Source organism: Stegodyphus dumicola, chromosome 5, assembly GCF_044657685.1.
Source record: "Stegodyphus dumicola isolate Sdum_Otavi_A_Nest chromosome 5, ASM4465768v1".
Taxonomy (NCBI): Eukaryota; Metazoa; Arthropoda; class Arachnida; order Araneae; family Eresidae; genus Stegodyphus; species Stegodyphus dumicola.
The window spans coordinates 234236172-234253562 of record NC_140772.1 but is presented as its reverse complement, the minus strand read 5'-3'; the positions used below and the strand labels follow the sequence as shown (position 1 = coordinate 234253562).

General features: G+C 34.0%; 1 protein-coding gene across 3 annotated transcripts in view; it reads left to right on the top strand.

Annotated features, from left to right (window-relative positions):
- The window catches only part of LOC118185111 (uncharacterized), a 243667-nt gene that overhangs the window by 176252 nt on the left and 50024 nt on the right, over window positions 1–17391 (top strand). For all 3 annotated transcript variants that reach the window (XM_035354918.2, XM_035354915.2, XM_085817782.1), the window contains exon 4: window positions 8006–8226. In XM_035354918.2, coding sequence (XP_035210809.1) covers window positions 8006–8226 — 221 coding nt within the window. The remainder of the gene's footprint in view (window positions 1–8005; window positions 8227–17391) is intronic.

Here is a 17391-nt window from a genome sequence, read left to right as displayed (position 1 = left end):
GATAAACAAACTCGGCGATTTCAAAGGGAGCAATCGTAACCAGTGCACGGAGAAAAAACATTCTTATGTTCAGCGCGCGAGACTGTGTATCGGAAATTCTAAAGGTACGCTCATTTTAAATTATTTTAAGATATTGCTGTTGAATTGAATTTTATGGCTAAAGTGTGAAGAATTTGATATTTAATAAATAAAGTTAACCCACAAAACGTTTAAAACAAACGCCCCTTTGGGCATAATGTAAAATCTGAAAGGTTTGAGATTATTTTTTTTACTTCTATATAATTTCTAACAGTGAAAGATTTTTGAATCAGAATATTAATCTTTTGTTTTTAAATATTCTATGATCTTAATAGACAATCATATCATACTTCTAAATTATACAAAATTTTGAATGATTCATATGCTTAAGTCACATCAGAAAGAATAACATTTCTACATTCAAAAGGAGTCATTTTTTTTTTTTTTTTTTTTTTTTTCCGTTTTTACCTTTTTGCGTTCTGTAGAGAAACTGGTACTGAATAATCTCTTTAAATTGCACCGTTTATTTAAACACAAGATGTAAGCTGTCATAATAGACAAATAAGACTAGAAGTAAAGTCGTGAGGCTGTCATTCCAAACCGAGTTAGGACATTAATAAAATTCCAAGAAATAGTAGAAAAAAGACACATATAGTAGTTGGCACATTTAGTTTGCTTAATTTAATAAACAGTACACAGCAATACACTAAAAAGCACATTTAATTCCTAAGTTAGCATAATAATATATTCAATTCACTTAAATTTTTCTTTCACAGTTGGGACTTAAATCTATAATTAATAACATTACCGTTCATTTTTCTTATTTTACATATTTATCTAAATCTACCCGTAAATGAATAAATATTTACCATATGATATCCATTAAGCAAATTTTATTCTTTTAAAATATGCTTCATTAAAAGTTTTGATGAAAACCAAAGTCTGTTTTAAAAGAAAGAAATAATCGTTTAAGTTTCACGAACATAACCTTAATTTAATCAATTAAAATGAAATATCCGGGTGAAAGAAATGAAAAAAGGGCAGAGGTGAAAGATTTCCCATATAATGCTCTTAAAGTTAGACGAAATAGTAACCTCATTTAGGCGTAGGTTTCTAAATAAAAATTATCGATTTTGAGGCAGTCAATCACATGGTATCTTCAGGAACACACACAAAATAAAGGAAAAAAATTTGCTCTCCAAATGTAAAAGAGGAACTCAATTACTTAAAAGGACTTGTAAATCTCAGCATTAAAATATGGAAGTTAAAAAGATTAAAATAAAACTTCAATTATATTCTTGAGATTAGATTCAAAACGCACAGTGTAAATGCGTCTCAGGATATTTTAAATGATAAAAATACTAAGGAAACTTCCCTTCATCAAGTTCCTCTTCTTTTATTCGGAAGTTTCGAACATACGTTCGTACGTTCATTCACATTATTCCGGGAATATCTCAACATTTCTGATGTGCCCGACTGAATAAAAATGGTGCCGTAAAGACACATTTCATATTTCCCAAAACAGAAAAATTAATAATGTTTGGAAGATAGGGGAGTATTTTCCCCTTGTTTTGAAAAACCAAAACAGAGTCATAATGAAGTGAGGCAGGGGATTCTCAACCGATGGTACGAAGAGAAAAATAGGTGGCACGCAAAAAAAAAAAAAAAAAAAAAAAAAAAAAAAAAAAAATGTATTTTTAACAATTAAATTCAAAACTCTTGCGAAGAAAAAGAACAATTGATAGAAATTTTCTGTGATAGAACTCTAACTGAAGATTTAGTAGTTCGGTTCGAGGTTCGAATCCCGCGAACGGGCTGGCTACATGGCTGTTTTCGTGGTTTTCCCATGTGCAACGTGTATACGAGCCAGTTTCCCTTAAAAAGTCCTCCACGAAGGCATCCCCCCTTAAGGCAGATAGCCCTCGAGTGCTTTGCCGTAATCTAATAAACCAAACCTAACTGAAGATTTCAAAAATAACACACTTGTTAACTTTAGGCTGAACCGAAAAAAAAAAAAGATAATTTAAAGATATTTCAAATAAAGGTATTTAATTTTTATTCCCTTTTTACACAACCTATTTATGTGAGCAAGGATTTTCTTCCATGTTATATTTGGGAAAAAAAAAAGATACAGAACAAAATTAAAAGTGGATCCTAATTTAAGGCTAAGTGAAATATGACCGGACATGGAGAAATTAATCTTTCTTAAACAGGCCCAAATTTCACAATAAATTTTAGAATTAAAGTATTATAACTTAAATTTTAATAATTAAAATGGTAACCAATTTTAATTTAATATTTTTATATGTGCCTATTTAATAAAAATAGCCAACAGGTCGCGCAAGTGGCAAAATATATTTTTTTAAATATTTCTATTGAGAAATTAAAAAATAATCATTGTTAATGGTGGTACTAAAGTTTGTCAATTTTTGTTTAGATGGTTCACGTTAGTCAAAAGGTTGAGAATCGCTGAACTGTAGGATGGAATGAAAGTCATAATACAAATACAAATGTATACATTAAATACAAACAAGAATTTCAAGAAAAGATAAAAAAGTAACTATACACAAGCCATACATTTGCAGAAGTGCATGTGTTGAGTTTTATACATGTAAAATTTAAATCACTTAAAAGATGAGCAGCATTTGGATGTAATTCTTTGTCCTCCTGGGAGTATTTCATATCGATAAGTTCAAGTTCCTACATGTAGTAGCTTGCTTGTAAAAATTAACATAGATTGTATCTAGAAAGTTATCAGTTGTTTCAATATTAAGGTCTTCATACAACCTTTGATTACGCAGGTGCATTGGTAATGATACGAAGATATTTGTTTTGTATCCGTTGGAGTTTAAGTAAGTATTTTTTGGTAAGAGCACTCTATGCAGGCGATGCATAAATGAGAACTGGAAGTACAATGGAAATGTAAAATTAGGCGTTTCTTTCTCAAATCTAATTAAGAATATTTACCAGTAATAGGAAACAGGCAGTTAATGACTTAAGTGGCTTTTTTCTTAATATTTTCAATATGATCTTTCCACTTTAGTTTACCATTGAAATAAACACAAAGATTGCGTACTTTTCAGGGATAGTTTCGTACTTTTTCAGTGATATTTCGCGCTTTGCGTACTTTTTCAGTGATATCATCAAACAGAACCCAGTTTCTCTTTGGTAATTTATTTATGTGATTTTTTACGAATTAAAAGCTGGGATTTTTTATACCCCTGGGTATTTGCCGGTATTCTCTACTTCGTGCACCAGTCTTCAATACCTAGCATTAAAGTTTTCTCTTTAAACTTTCAGTAGCATGATTTGTATTTGCCGATTGGATTGCCAGTGCGATGACAGTTTCGAGCATACTCGGTGATTTCAAAATTTATGCCGATCGCTAGTACAGGTTTAATACGCAGAAAAATCCAAAATTGAGGTAACAAAATCAGACACAGTCATAAATTCAATTATTAATTAGAACGTAATTGTATTATTAAATCTACAATAAATTAATAAGTGTATATTATATTCAGAAAATGTGATATTTAAAAAGTAAGATATCTATATAATATAATAGCTCAGCCAATTTCTTCCAAATATACTTCTTTTCTGAAAAAAAAAAAAAAAATCCATCTGGTGTTGCCACAAATAAATTCATCAGTGTAAGAAATGTCTATTATATTTTGAAAAGGAAATGTGTCTAAAAATATGTATAAAGAGTTATATTTTTACTCTAACAGATGGCAACAGGACCAAGAATAGTATTCCAATAGACAAAGTAGGCAGAAGTCTTATTTTTCACCCGTTTTTAAATCTTTCTGCCAGCAAGGCGAAGAATTAAGCTTAGATGCGAAGAAAAGGAAAACGGACAGTGGGCAGTATCGTATTTCAGAGGAAGAAAAGAAAAATTTATATTCTTTTTTGTACGAATCTCAAAGGCAAGATGGAATTTAAAAAAAAACGCTTACGTTAAAAAAAGAGGGCCTAATTTTAAGAATAAAATTCTTTATTTTAACTGAATTCAAGGAGGTAACTGAGCAAAGCTGTTCAGTTAGAATTTTTAAAACTTTGCTTGCTTCAGAATTTATTCACAGAGTTTATAAAATAATAAAGTATATAATTGCTGCTGTATTGAATAATGGTTTTTACTTCTGAGGCGCTTCTTCTAATGAATACCGAACCTAGCCACTGTACTCATTTTATAAAGCAATATCGTAGAATTAAAATTTATTGATCCTATTACATTTCTGTCTTCCGTATAACAGGATTAAGAGAAACAGTTTGATGGATGACTTGCCCACCCAGATTGCGAATTTGGAAAATGGCAAACCCGTTGCAATACTTCTAACTTTATATTTTTTAGAAATATATTTTACAGCACTCACTTTTTATAGTGCTTGTTATGCTACTTATTTCTTTCTACTGCATTCGTTTTCCTAACTTTCTTGAAAAATATTATTTGACCCACAAATGCATTTTCTTATTTTGATACAATTACTGAAGGACATAAAATCAATAAAAGAAACATTTTGCATTAGATTGTTAATTCATCTTCATGATCAAACACTACAGTTCCATTAACACCTCATATGGATTATCCTTATATGGTGAAATTTCTAAACGATAAAGTACAAAAAATACTAAACGACTTTAATGTCGTGGCAAACTGTTTCTTAAGCTTTTATGTTCTCGTTTGCAATTTAGCGTAATGCTCTTAGACTGACTGACTGACTCTCGTTAACGAAACTTTTAATCTTTTTAATTTTATTATTAAACATAGCTTTTCTAGCTATATAACACTATATAACATTCAACAGTAAAAATCGCAAAATTTTTAAAAGTAATACATCTGAAGAATTCCGACAGAGTTCTAAGTGTTGTCTTATATTTTTCTACTTTTTTCAGATTTTTCTCAGCTCATCACATTAATGTTCAGTTTTCTTTACAACATAATTTATACATTTTTTTTTCAGTCCAAAGATATTTGTCCCTGAAGGACTATTGTTTTCGTTTTGCGATTTTGCGTCGATTCACTACAAACGGCGAATCACTTTTTAAACTGTTGCCACAAAGTATTATCGCCCTGCGTTATATTTAAAGGAATTAAATAATGAAAAATCTGCATAAATGTATGTATATTTCTCGCATTTGATAAAACCACGGTACATAGAGCCATCCAATTTTGAATGACGTAATCCTCCTACGAATATGGGCATGTGGAAGATCAAATTTGAAATTTGGAATTTGCTTTATTATCGATTTCCTATTTTGTAAAACTTTAACGAATTTTTGATTAACAAACTCAAGGATTTGAAAGCGAGCCATGGCAACGATGAACAGAAAAAACATTTTTATCTCCAACGCGTGAGTCGCTGTATCGGAAATTCTAAAGCTATGCTCATTTTAAAACTATTTGGCGATATTGCTGTTGAACTGAATTTTATGGTTTAAGTGCGAAGAATGTGATATTTAATAAATAAATGTAACACACAAAATGTTAAAAAAACGCCCCTTTGGACGTAATTTAAAATCTGAAACATTTCGAATTTTCGTTTTTGTTTAATTTTTTAACTTTACTATCTTCACACTTACTTCACATAAAATTCGACAACAAAATCGCGAAAGTTTTAAAATCAGCATATGTTTTAGAATTCTGGATACAGCATTTAGTATTCCCACACTTTTATTTAGTTTTTCTTCAGTTTATCAGATCGGTAATCAGTTTTCTTTGGAAGATTATTTATTTATGCATTTTTTTGTTTTTTATTTAATTTATCTGTTTAACTTTGTCGCATAAAATCCAGCAAGAATTTCACAAAATGTTTAAAAACAACGTCTTTAGAATGCGCTGTTTTAATAGCGTGTTCAGTAGCTGAACATTTTGTTACATCATTCGTGTCGCATACATTTTTATATTCATTATATGATTTCTTTAAAAATAAGTACATAGCCATAACATGCTTTTATTTGAGAAGTGATACAGACCAAAAAGTGAAAACAGACTAAACAGTCAATATAGGAGTCAATTTGTATTCCGCAAATCTCCTGTGAAAGTATCCTTTCCCTTAGGCAGGAAGCCTTTACATTATCATGTTGTTGTTGTTCCTTACTTATGCTCACTTGTCTGACGGAGTGAGCCCAAACCCACGAAATTCCTCATGGTTAAGAGAGCTAGATTACTCCTGCTGTTGGCAACAGCCTTGAGCACATTCAGGTGATAGTGCGATTTAGGTCAGTTCCGCCCCCAATTTTGATGGTTAGCACCCCGGGGAGGAAGGGTCCGAGGGTTTCCCACCCCTCGCCCCTTTCACCAAACCACATGAGGAAACTTTCGCCATGCCGCACTGACACTATACATTTACAAACATCCATGCCTTCTCGGGATTCGAACCCAGGCTCTTCGGCACGGCAGTCAGCGATGCTGACCACTATACCAGTTGGGCGACTTACATTATCATTATTATTATCATCATTATTCTTGAGCTGACATAATGGGTTACTCATGATGACTACATTCGTCGCCAGCCGCCTTTCTCCCTACTTGAGCTAAGTTTGATCCCTTAAATGCCACCCACATAATAATTCTCTCTATGCATACCACTCAAATCTTTGTTCATGCAAAGTGTATGAGGTAAACTACACAATTAAGCAATCAACCAATCTAAAGAAGCCACTGTAAGCAGCGCGTTGCATGGAGATATCAAGTAAAAGTATAAGATATTGATTACTTGATTTCAACTTCATTGTATGGAAAGGATAAGGAACTTCTGTTTTGTTGGTACGCATGTTTTGTTGGTCATTTTTAATCATGCACAAAGACTGTAGTCTGCTTTTGCACACATAGTTGACTGTAATGTGTACTAGAGTGAAATCATTATACAGGGCCACATTCAAGCCGTGGCACGGATGACCTTTCCCGTTAATTGAGCGTGGTTTCAAGCAGACAATGCCATGGTAAATAATGATCACATCTTCCAATGTGGCTCAGAGAGCATGACAATAAAAACAAGGAACAAACTTGATTTAATGAGCCGTTACGAGTAATCATGAAAGGCTGGGTAAAGTATCCAAGTGGTTCAACATTTTTACGCATAGAAGTTCTAAATAAATTCTCTCATAAATTTTTTAGAAAACAGAATTCCTTAGAAGAAAACAATTTCCTAAATAAATTTCATAAATTCATAAATATTTATAAAACAGAATTCCTTAGAAGATAATAATTTCCTAAATGAATTTCATAAATTCATAAATTTTTAGAAAACAGAATTCCTTAGATCAAATAAATTAAACGCCCACCGCTTCAATTATCTGCCATTTGTATTTTATGAAGATTACAGAAATGGATTAAAGTTGCAATTTCTACTTCCGAAATCAAAATCAAATCTTATTTTAATTTAGAGTTTTAATTTTCAAGAGTTATCTTAGAACATCAAACACTATTCCAGTACGTGTTATGTACCAGTTTTATTGTTGCTTTGAATAAAGGCCAGTTTTGTTACTAATGTGATTCTTTAGCATGATAGAGTGGTGTTTTCAAATACAAATATTATTTAAAAGTGGACTAAAGAAACCAGTGGCGTAACAGCCCTAATGGGCCAAAGCCTGCAGTGGCCGAAATCTGCTTTCTTGATTGTGGGCCCCGGGGTGCGTAGGCATACGCCCTGAACAAGTGGTCGGCTTGTCGAAGGACCTCCGATGTTTAGTCCCCAAGCGAACTTGGTACTCATTTTATCGAGCCAAGCGATGGAAATCAAGGGATGAAAGGCTGAGTCGACCTTACCCAGCCCAGGAATCGAACCCGGATCTGCTGTGCTGCTGCGCGATGCGCTAGCCACCCCGCCACCGAACCTCTTTTAAAAGTAGGGTGGTTGTTAAAATGAGTTAAGCATGCAAGCAAAATACATTAATTCGGAACTCGCCCATCCTGATCTTGCATCTCTTATCTTCTTCAAAATTTTGCTAATCTTTTTTATCTAATTTTAAACAATTCTTTTCTCAGATTGAGAGCAAAAGCCTCACGCCACAGGCCAGCATTGGAATACCCCGCCGTTTGCCCTCCCCGTGGGCAGGAAAATTATCTAACCTCAGAGGAAGGCCAAGGCAACGAACCTCAACAACGACTTCCTCAACCACTTCCACCACCACCACCACAACGACATCTGCTCCCAACAGAGAAACAGAGCCCACTGTCAATATCACAAACCAAGACTCTACATTCAGGTAAGTAAGAGCTCCTTAATTTCATTTGTATTACTTCATCGAATTCCTTTTTAAGAACGCTTGATTTATCGTGATGGCTGATTTCATAATTAAAAACTAGAAAGCACATTTAAAGACAAAAGCAGTAAAAGGGTAAATTATGAAAATCTATGACATATAAAATATACGGAAATGTAAATTATTATTTTTTTGTTTTTCCGATATGAAGGGTGAATAAAGCATTCCGTGGGTCGAATGACCCAATTACTTCATTCTCTTCCGAAGAAACTGTCCCTTTCGTTAAACCAGTAGTCTCATTGACATATCAAACTAAATATAATTTTCTTGTGGAAGTTTTTTGTCACCTGCCTTGTAGAAGCATTATGTTATTTCGAAGCAAGGTACATGAAAAATGAGTAATGCCCTCACCGAGACTCGAACCGTCAAATCCTGGTGGTAAAGAATCTCCATTCACCACCTTTTTTTCGAATATATATTTAGTAAATAGTCAAAAATACTCATCTGTATTGGGCTAAGAAAATAGCATCATAGTAATAAAATTCCTCAGAACATAGGTTTTCCTTCTAAAGATGAAAGAGGAAAAGATGAAAAGAATTCTATTCAACCTGACAGAAAGGTAGAATACCTTTAGAAGTAAAAGATTCGGATTTTAGGAATATGATTCTCTAGCATTAAGATCTGGAATATTTATACGAATTTATACATAGATGAAACTAAACAATATTTCTCTTAAAAAATGTAAGAATTTGGTTTTATTCTGTGCGATTTTTCAATTTTTTTCACTATTATATCACTATCCATTATTCACTTTTAAAAACGCAGTCATTTCATCACATATTGTTCGATTGCTGAATTTAAATCTCAAATGTAACACTCAAGATATTACTTTATTAGATACCCTAATGCAATTTACGCATATTTTCCGCTCAGTACTCGGACACAAGATCACGATTTTCGATTGCCCTTTCATACCGAATATCCAAACTTTGCTATTAGAATATATGAAAACTATATTATATATGATATTTCTCATATACGTTCTTTTTATTTGCAATAAAATCGTAAAACTCGTGGCACAATTTTCTATAATAAATATCTGTACCATGCATAACAAGATGCAAATTTTACATCGAACACGCATGACAACAATTATTGCTCAATATAAATTGCACGTAATACCAATAATATTTTTTTTTAAAAAAAAAAGCAAGGAACTCGTTTCGAGGGCTTCAGTTCGAGTGGCTATATTAACAAAACTGTCAAACCTAAACAATCAGATTTTAGCATACACCGCTAAACAAAACCGTAATCAAAATTTTGCAGTGCAGTCAATGAGAACACTAATCTACGATGCATTAATCACTAATTTAAGAGTCCGTCAGACAAATGCATACACACCTTAACGTATGTTAGTTAGCACTCTACTTATTTATAGCTTGATATAATCATACATATCATAGGTTAGGTTTGGTTTAATACAATCTTTCTGCATTTGCCCTTGTGTAGTTACTTAAAGAGTAGTGACACATAACTAGAGACGAACTGGTCAATGTGTCCGATTACCGCACATACCTTTGTAATTTCTTCACGAAATATCGGGTCAGTCCATAAATTCGTACGCATTTTTTGGTAAATTTTTAAATAATATAAAAAACACAATTTAACATTTTAATCATATGTATATTTTCCTCCATTATCTACAACTGGTTTGATGAAAAAAAACTTGGAAGTTCATTGTGTACATCCTGTTTATAATTTATTTTTTTTCCCAGTAAAAAATTTTGTAAGGCACGAAATAAGTGAAAATCACATGGGGCAATTTCTGGGGAGTAAACAGGATGTGAAAAAGCTCCCAATTAAATTCACTCATTTCTTGCAGCGTTATTCGAGCCGTATGCCGTCTAGCGTTATCATGATGAAACAACACTTTCTTGATAATCACCCATCGTGGACGTTTTTTGATCCATTCTGAATTTAGAGGGCAAAGTTGTTCACTATAAACTTCTGAATGAATCGTTTGATTTGGTTCTAACAGTTCAAAACGTCCTGAAACGGGGTTCATCTTCCATGCTGCTTTTTCCAACTTTAAAAATTTAAACCATTTCTGGGCAGTCCTTACACTAATAGTGTGTTTACCATGTACACTATTAATTTTTATCGCTGCAAAGCTGGCAGATTCACCATACGTAAATAAAAAATGTAGCACAACACGTTTGTACTGATTATCTATATTCGTCTTCTATGGGTACTAAAAATGTGTTCGATATTTACGAAAGTTGGTGATGAACTGAATAATATGTTAGTCAAACGAAGACAAGTTTCAACAGGTTTAAAATTGTATTGTTTTAGTAAATGCGTCATAGTGAATTCCACGCATACTCTTAATGCGCACAAGCTTATGGACTGACCCGATATAAATCTGGATCTCTTCCACTTGTATGTTTGGCTATTGGTATAAAATCAGTTGCGTGCAAAATGAGTAGTGATTATGAAATTCTTCGCGAATAACTAAAAAAATTATAACAAGAATAAATATTTTTCATTTTAAAAAGAAAACGAAATATATTATTTGGGTGTAGGGCAGGATCTCTGGATTGTAATGACACCAAAGTATAACATGAACCAAAAAAAAAAAAAAAAACATGGTTTGGTTTGGGTTGATAGTTCATGGCAAAGCACACTAGGGAAGGGATGTTTTCATGAAGCACTCGCTAAGCGAAGGCGACTCACATACATATTCCACGGTTACAGCCGAAAACATCGCGGCAGAAACATCGCGGACGAAAACGTCGCGGAGAAAACAACGCAAGGCAAAAACGTCGTGCTACAAAACATCGTGGGAGAAAACATCGCAGTTCTAAAACATCGTGGTACAAAACATCGTCGTCGAAAATAAAGCGGTTCAAAAACTTCGCAGTTTAAAAACATCGTCGTCGAAAATATCGTGGTAAAAAATAAAGTATCTACAAATCATCGCATGATGATAACATCGCAGACATGCTTCTTTCAGGCTTTAATAACTATAAATGGATATTCCCATATTGATTTGTGATCGCAAGATGGAAAGAAGGATAATTTTTACTTTCATACTTTTTATTAACTAATAAATTTTTGCTGAGAAAATAAGAATGAAACTTAAGCATAGAAAATTAATGCAACTTATAGCACTTAATAGAATTTTAAACTGAATTAATTAACAAAGACCATTAATAAATCATTTTTATAAAGTTTCTACTGGTAATTTTTCATGAAAAGTATAATCTATAATTTGAATTTAATTTTTTATGCTTAAGTTTCCTTCTTACTTTTTCAGCAAACATTTATTAGTTAATAAAATATGTGAAAATAAAAATTATCCTTCTTTACATACTGAACTCACAAATCATTATGGGAATATCCATTTACAATAATTAAAACCTGAAAAAAGCATGTCTGCGAAGTTATCGTCATGCGATGATTTGTAGATACTTTATTTTTTACCACGATATTTTCGACGACGATGTTTTTAAACTGCGAAGTTTTTGAACCGCTTTATTTTTGACGACGATGTTTTGTAGCACGACGTTTTAGAACTGCGATGTTTTCTCGCACGATGTTTTGTAGCACGACATTTTCGCCTTGAGTTGTTTTCTCCGCGACGTTTTCGTCCGCGATGTTTTTGCCGCGATGTTATCGGCGGACACCATATTCCACATGGTAAAAACCGTGAAAATGCCCATGCAGCTAGTCCGTTCGCGGGATTCGAACCTCCGGTCGGACTACCAGAGTTCAACGACTTTACCGCTCGGCCGCTGGTGGGCCAAATAGCATGAAAAATTAACTAAAATAAATAGCATGAAAAGCAAAGTATGAGATACAGCGTAAAGAATGAATAGTGTAAAATAAATATGCAAATAAATAGAATGAAACAGAGAATTAAAGAAAATATAAATAGCAGCAGATACTTCTTGTTTATATTCTTAACTCTCTATTTCACTGTTACTCTTAATTTCATAGAAACCCAAAAGAAAACACATCATCCGAATGGTTAAGGGAATTAAATCAGTCGCATCACTTTACGTACATTTTAAGAATTACTCCTACGTTAAAATTCTTCAGGTTTCAAATAGTTTTCGAGAAAACACAAGTATTTCGCTATCAGCAGCGTTTCTCGAGCTTTCCCCGAGTAGAGATCACTTTTATAAAATAGAATGTTCTGTGGACCTTCTTCTTTTGGTCTCGTTCGAAAACCCTTTTTAGCATATGTTACCACCAGTATATTTGTATTTGTAAAAGAAAAAAAAATCAATGCATTTTTTTACCGATTGAAGTTTATTAGAGTATGAATAATCTTTATCTCGCCAAATAAAAATTAAAACCTGGTATTCGCATAAATGAGATGTAGGAGCTTAACAATTCTTGGATAGCTGTTCTTCTAAGTTTGGATATAATCTGTTGCGAAGCACCATAGCGATAGCGCTTATATTTATTACATACTCTGCCGTTATGCATTACGCAGAAGGCTGAAATGCCCCGAGGAGGCAGATTTGAGGGCAATTGGCTAGTACCCACTTCACTTCTCGAGAAGCCAGGCAAACGGCCAAGCAGCCAGCCCATTCGCGAGGACTCGAATCTGGACCGAACTCTCAGCGTTCAGCGGTTTTTACCTCTCGGCCGCTGGAGGACAGTGATAGTACTTTAAATCCCTCTTTCGTTACTAAAACTAGAAGGGCAAGTCCTTAGGTAGGTTAACCGGTAATAAATTTGATACAATGTCAGCCTTGAAAGAGGAAATGATAGAGGATTGTTATGCCTCAGATTTTCAGCTGTAATATTGTATGCGCAGTTAAGAGGACGCACACCTTAAAACCCTTAAGATCTTCGAATATGTGACTGTTGCAAGGATTGGGATATTTTATTTATTTTAAAAGCAATTACTTCTAACCTTTTACAGCTGACTGCATAATACAGCTGCTTTGGAACCAGAAAGTTTGTGTTTCCGCAAATACATTTATAATTTAATCTGCTTTGTGACAAAAATTGTTATGCGTTCACGTCTTGTTTCCACCTTGTACGCACAGTCTAAAACGTTCTGTTGCATAATTTAATTCCATATTTAATACATAGCTTTTATAACATTTGAAAACTGCTGTGAATAAAAATCCTAAGAATTTCATGTTAAATTTTTATTTTATTTGGAGTTGAGTGTATAAAATATATTTTGTTAAAAAAATCTGTAATGTTTTTGTGCATAAAATTTTTTAATATTAAAATATTCATCAGATTTCATTCAGTTAGAAGACAGTACCCATATAAAGAATTCCATCCAATTTCAAGTATGTATCATTAGCCATTTTTAAAATATGAAACATGACGTGAACGCATAAAAATTTTGTCACAAAGCAATTTAAATTATGAAAATATTTGTGAATACAAACTTCCTGGTTACTAGTTCCCAAAGCAGCTATATTACGTAGTCAGCTGTAAAACGTTGGAAGTGATTCCTTTTAAAATAAAAAATTAAAAAAAAATCCAAATTCATGCAAGTCACATATTCGAAGGTCTTAAAGGTTTTAAGGTGTATGAGTCCCCTTAATTTGGTTTCATTTTTCTCTCTTGTTTTTGGAAATCTGGCAGGATTACAAAAGCAGACTTTGAGAACCATCAGACTGAAAATATTAGAATACAAGACAATATATTCAGCAGCGAACATCTCTGTCATTTTGTTATCCACTGGAAGAAAAACTTGAATATCTAGTTCAAGGCTGTATTATTAAAGTTACAAATTTATTTCAGCTGACACTTAGCTTCGGGACATGAATACATAGAGGTAAAAAATAAGAGGATTAAAAAAAGCTCCATAAAAAGCTGCAATTTCAAGCTGCAATTGCTGCCCTTTGAAAAGTTACTTTACACGTCAACTTATCATCGTCAGTTTTCCTGTCAGCATTGGATGAATCGGTATTCATCTCAACTCGTGCACCAGTTTTTTTTTTTTTTTTTTTTTTTTTTTTTTTAATCTCAGGTTAACAAATACAATTTTTAAGTGTTTATTCCGAGGTATAAACGAAGACTAACAGTGATCAATGCCCTGATTTTATACAATATCTTAGTTTAACCCTTTGCACCACTTGATTTAATGCAAAAACTCACTCCAAAGGTGACTCTCAATCGTCTCTCGGTTTAACGCGATAATTCGGGCGGTAATGATATTTATTTAGGTTTAGTTTGGGCAATATCGCTTCGTGTTCGTATTCAACAATACATGCGTATAAAATAACTGCCAATCTTTAATCTTAACTAGGTTTTTTTTTAGATTTACTATTATACATGCGTCTTCGACGTTAGTTCGGATTCGACAGTCGTGGCAATACGAATATTATTTTCAAAGTTGCGGAGCCCTTTAAGCATGGAATATGATGAAAAAATCACTTTAAGTGAACATGAATTCGATTTTTTGTTGATGAAGAATGAAATTACGTATATGCATTGACGATAGAGAGAAGGTAAGCAGTGATGAAGATAACAACGATGAAATAAAATGAGTAAGCAGGCGAAAGGTCGATGTATAGAATAATGAAAAGGAAAGTGACAGTGATTTTTCAACAGGAGAAAGAGAAAACTTGGGATAACGTGCAGAACCCAAAGGAACATTGCAAAGAATAAATACCGTTTGTATCCTGCGAAACAGACACACGATCGGAAGTATCTTCAGACATACAAGAACCATCGTATTTCTTTTAAAATTGTGTGTGAAATCATTTATTTTAGGTGTGTAATGTTCCAACCTAAAACTTACAGCTAAATGTGTGGAACCTTGAGAACTGGTAAGTGAATAATCGCTTTAGCTCAGAGAACAAAATCTCAAGAAGGGTTAATTACCCTTTCTTGCTCAAAATAAAGTTTACAGATGGCCCTTTCTCAAGACGTACAGAACAGCCTCCACTTGGTCAACTGAAGAATACTAAGAATTAAACTAATGCTTAACTAAAACAATATAGCCTAGGCAATCAAAATTCTACAGGAGTTGGCCCCTTAAACGCTAACTAAACGGCGAAACTATCAAAAGCCTGAAATATGGCCGAGCGTAATAATAGCTAGAGAGAGTGTAGCCAAAAGATAACGCGCGCTAGTCAGAATCTCTGGCTCTCTAATGAAGTCGGTGAAACTTCGACTTAAGTACCGCTCTTCTTTCATTTGCGTTAACCGCGATTCTAAAAACACATTCTGGCAGGAAATTTGAAAGCTGAAATTAGAAGGGACAAGAAAGCAGTTTAACTAAAGATAATCGCTAAAAACTTAGGATAAACCTTACAAGTCCATATTTGTAGACAGCATATCTTGAAATACAGCAATATTTTGATTCTAATCATAGTAGTAATTTTAGTCTAATGATAGCAATATTCTATGGTAATGGTTTTTGAAGAAAATTGATGAAAATAAAGATCAGCTATGTATATTTGGATGCAAAAATTTTTGGTCGGTGTACGATATTTGTTTGAAACAGGACTCCATTTCTATGAGCGCATCCTTGTCTACCTTTTTTGAGACCATGCTACGACCAATTTTGCACAAACACACGATAAAAAATATACAACAACTTTTGATAGTAGATGTGATGCCAAATAAAAGAATGTCAAAGCCTTTGGAGGAAAGTACCATCTCAACAAAGTTCAAACAAAGCGTAACAGCACTGTGTCTGGAATCACCAAACAATTTCACATTTCCGAAACTTCCAGAAGGGAGGCCAGAAGCAAAGTTCTTTGATCACATTTTTAGTAAACGTCAGACCTGGTGATCCCTCAACCAGGCGAAGTAAGTATTTAACAGAAGAAAAGAGGTAAATAGTCATGGTTTCCGGATCTGATGACAAATGTTTAGGAAATAAATGGATGTCAAAACCTCTGCAGGAAAGTTCCATCCCAACAAAGCTCTATTGTTGTTGTTGTTGCTTATGCTCACTCGTCTGACGTTTGGTCAGCCCAAGCCCACTAAATTCCTCGTGGCAAGGAGCGCTAGATTGAGCCTGCTGTTAGCAACCGCCTCGAGCACCATTGATGTGGCAGTGCTATTTAGCTCAGTTCTGCCCCCAATTTTGAAGGCGAGCACCCCGGAGGGGACGGGTCCAAGGATCTCCCATCCCTCAACCTTTCCACCAAACCATACGAGAGGACTTTCGGATCGCCGTTTATTTAGAGTGTCGCCATGCCGCACCAACATTATACATTTACAAACATCCATCTCTTGTCCGAGATTCGAACCTAGGCCCTTCGGCACGGCAGTCAGCGGCGCACAGAGCTCTAGCAAGCCATAACAGCAGCGTGTCTGGAATTACCAAATAATGTCACCTTTCCGGAACATTCTGAGAAGGCAGAAGCGAAGATCATTCGACAGATTTTTAGTAAAAGTCAGACATGGTATTCCTCAACCAAGGCCAAGTAGGACTTCACGGAAGAAAAGAGATAAAATAAACTTTCATCCACTGTATTTGTATTTTAGTGTTAAACAGCGTTATATTAGTAGCAATCGAAATGTTTTGTATGAACGGATTAGTCATTTAATTCTTTCCTCTCTTTATTTCTTACTGGAAAAGTTCGTTGTTATATGTCCAATTTGGTACAACTCCAAAGATCAAAATACCGATGTAACAATGTCTAAATAGCAGTTCCGAAATATTTGCATTTAATTCGATTTTCCGTAATTTTTTCTAAGTTTTTGTATAATTCTTTCATTGTGGATTTTAATATCGTTTCATGTCATACTACATCATTTTGCAAATCAGTAAGTATGTAAATAAAAAGTAACATAAAAACTAAAATTTAAATGCTTAGACTACGTTATTTCGGCATAAAAATAATACCTGTACACGTGCTCCTTCTCTAAGACATTACACGAACTGGCCCCAGCTGAGAAACCCCCATATTAGGCAAGGGGTGGGTCGCCAGTTCCCAAGAGTTCCCAAGAGGATAAAATACTCTAATCATGCTACCATGCCGGGCTCCTAATCTGAGGTGGCAGATTTTAAAAGTTTCTCTATAACCATTGCTACCTCCTTGGCCCGCGAGGTCACCACTCCCAGTTTTCAAGTTTCACAGTGGCGGAGAACTACACGCCTGGATATCTGATTGGCCGTTAGAGATGCTACCTGCCAGTACTACGCGGAATGCCCTTGCACCGGGTCTAATA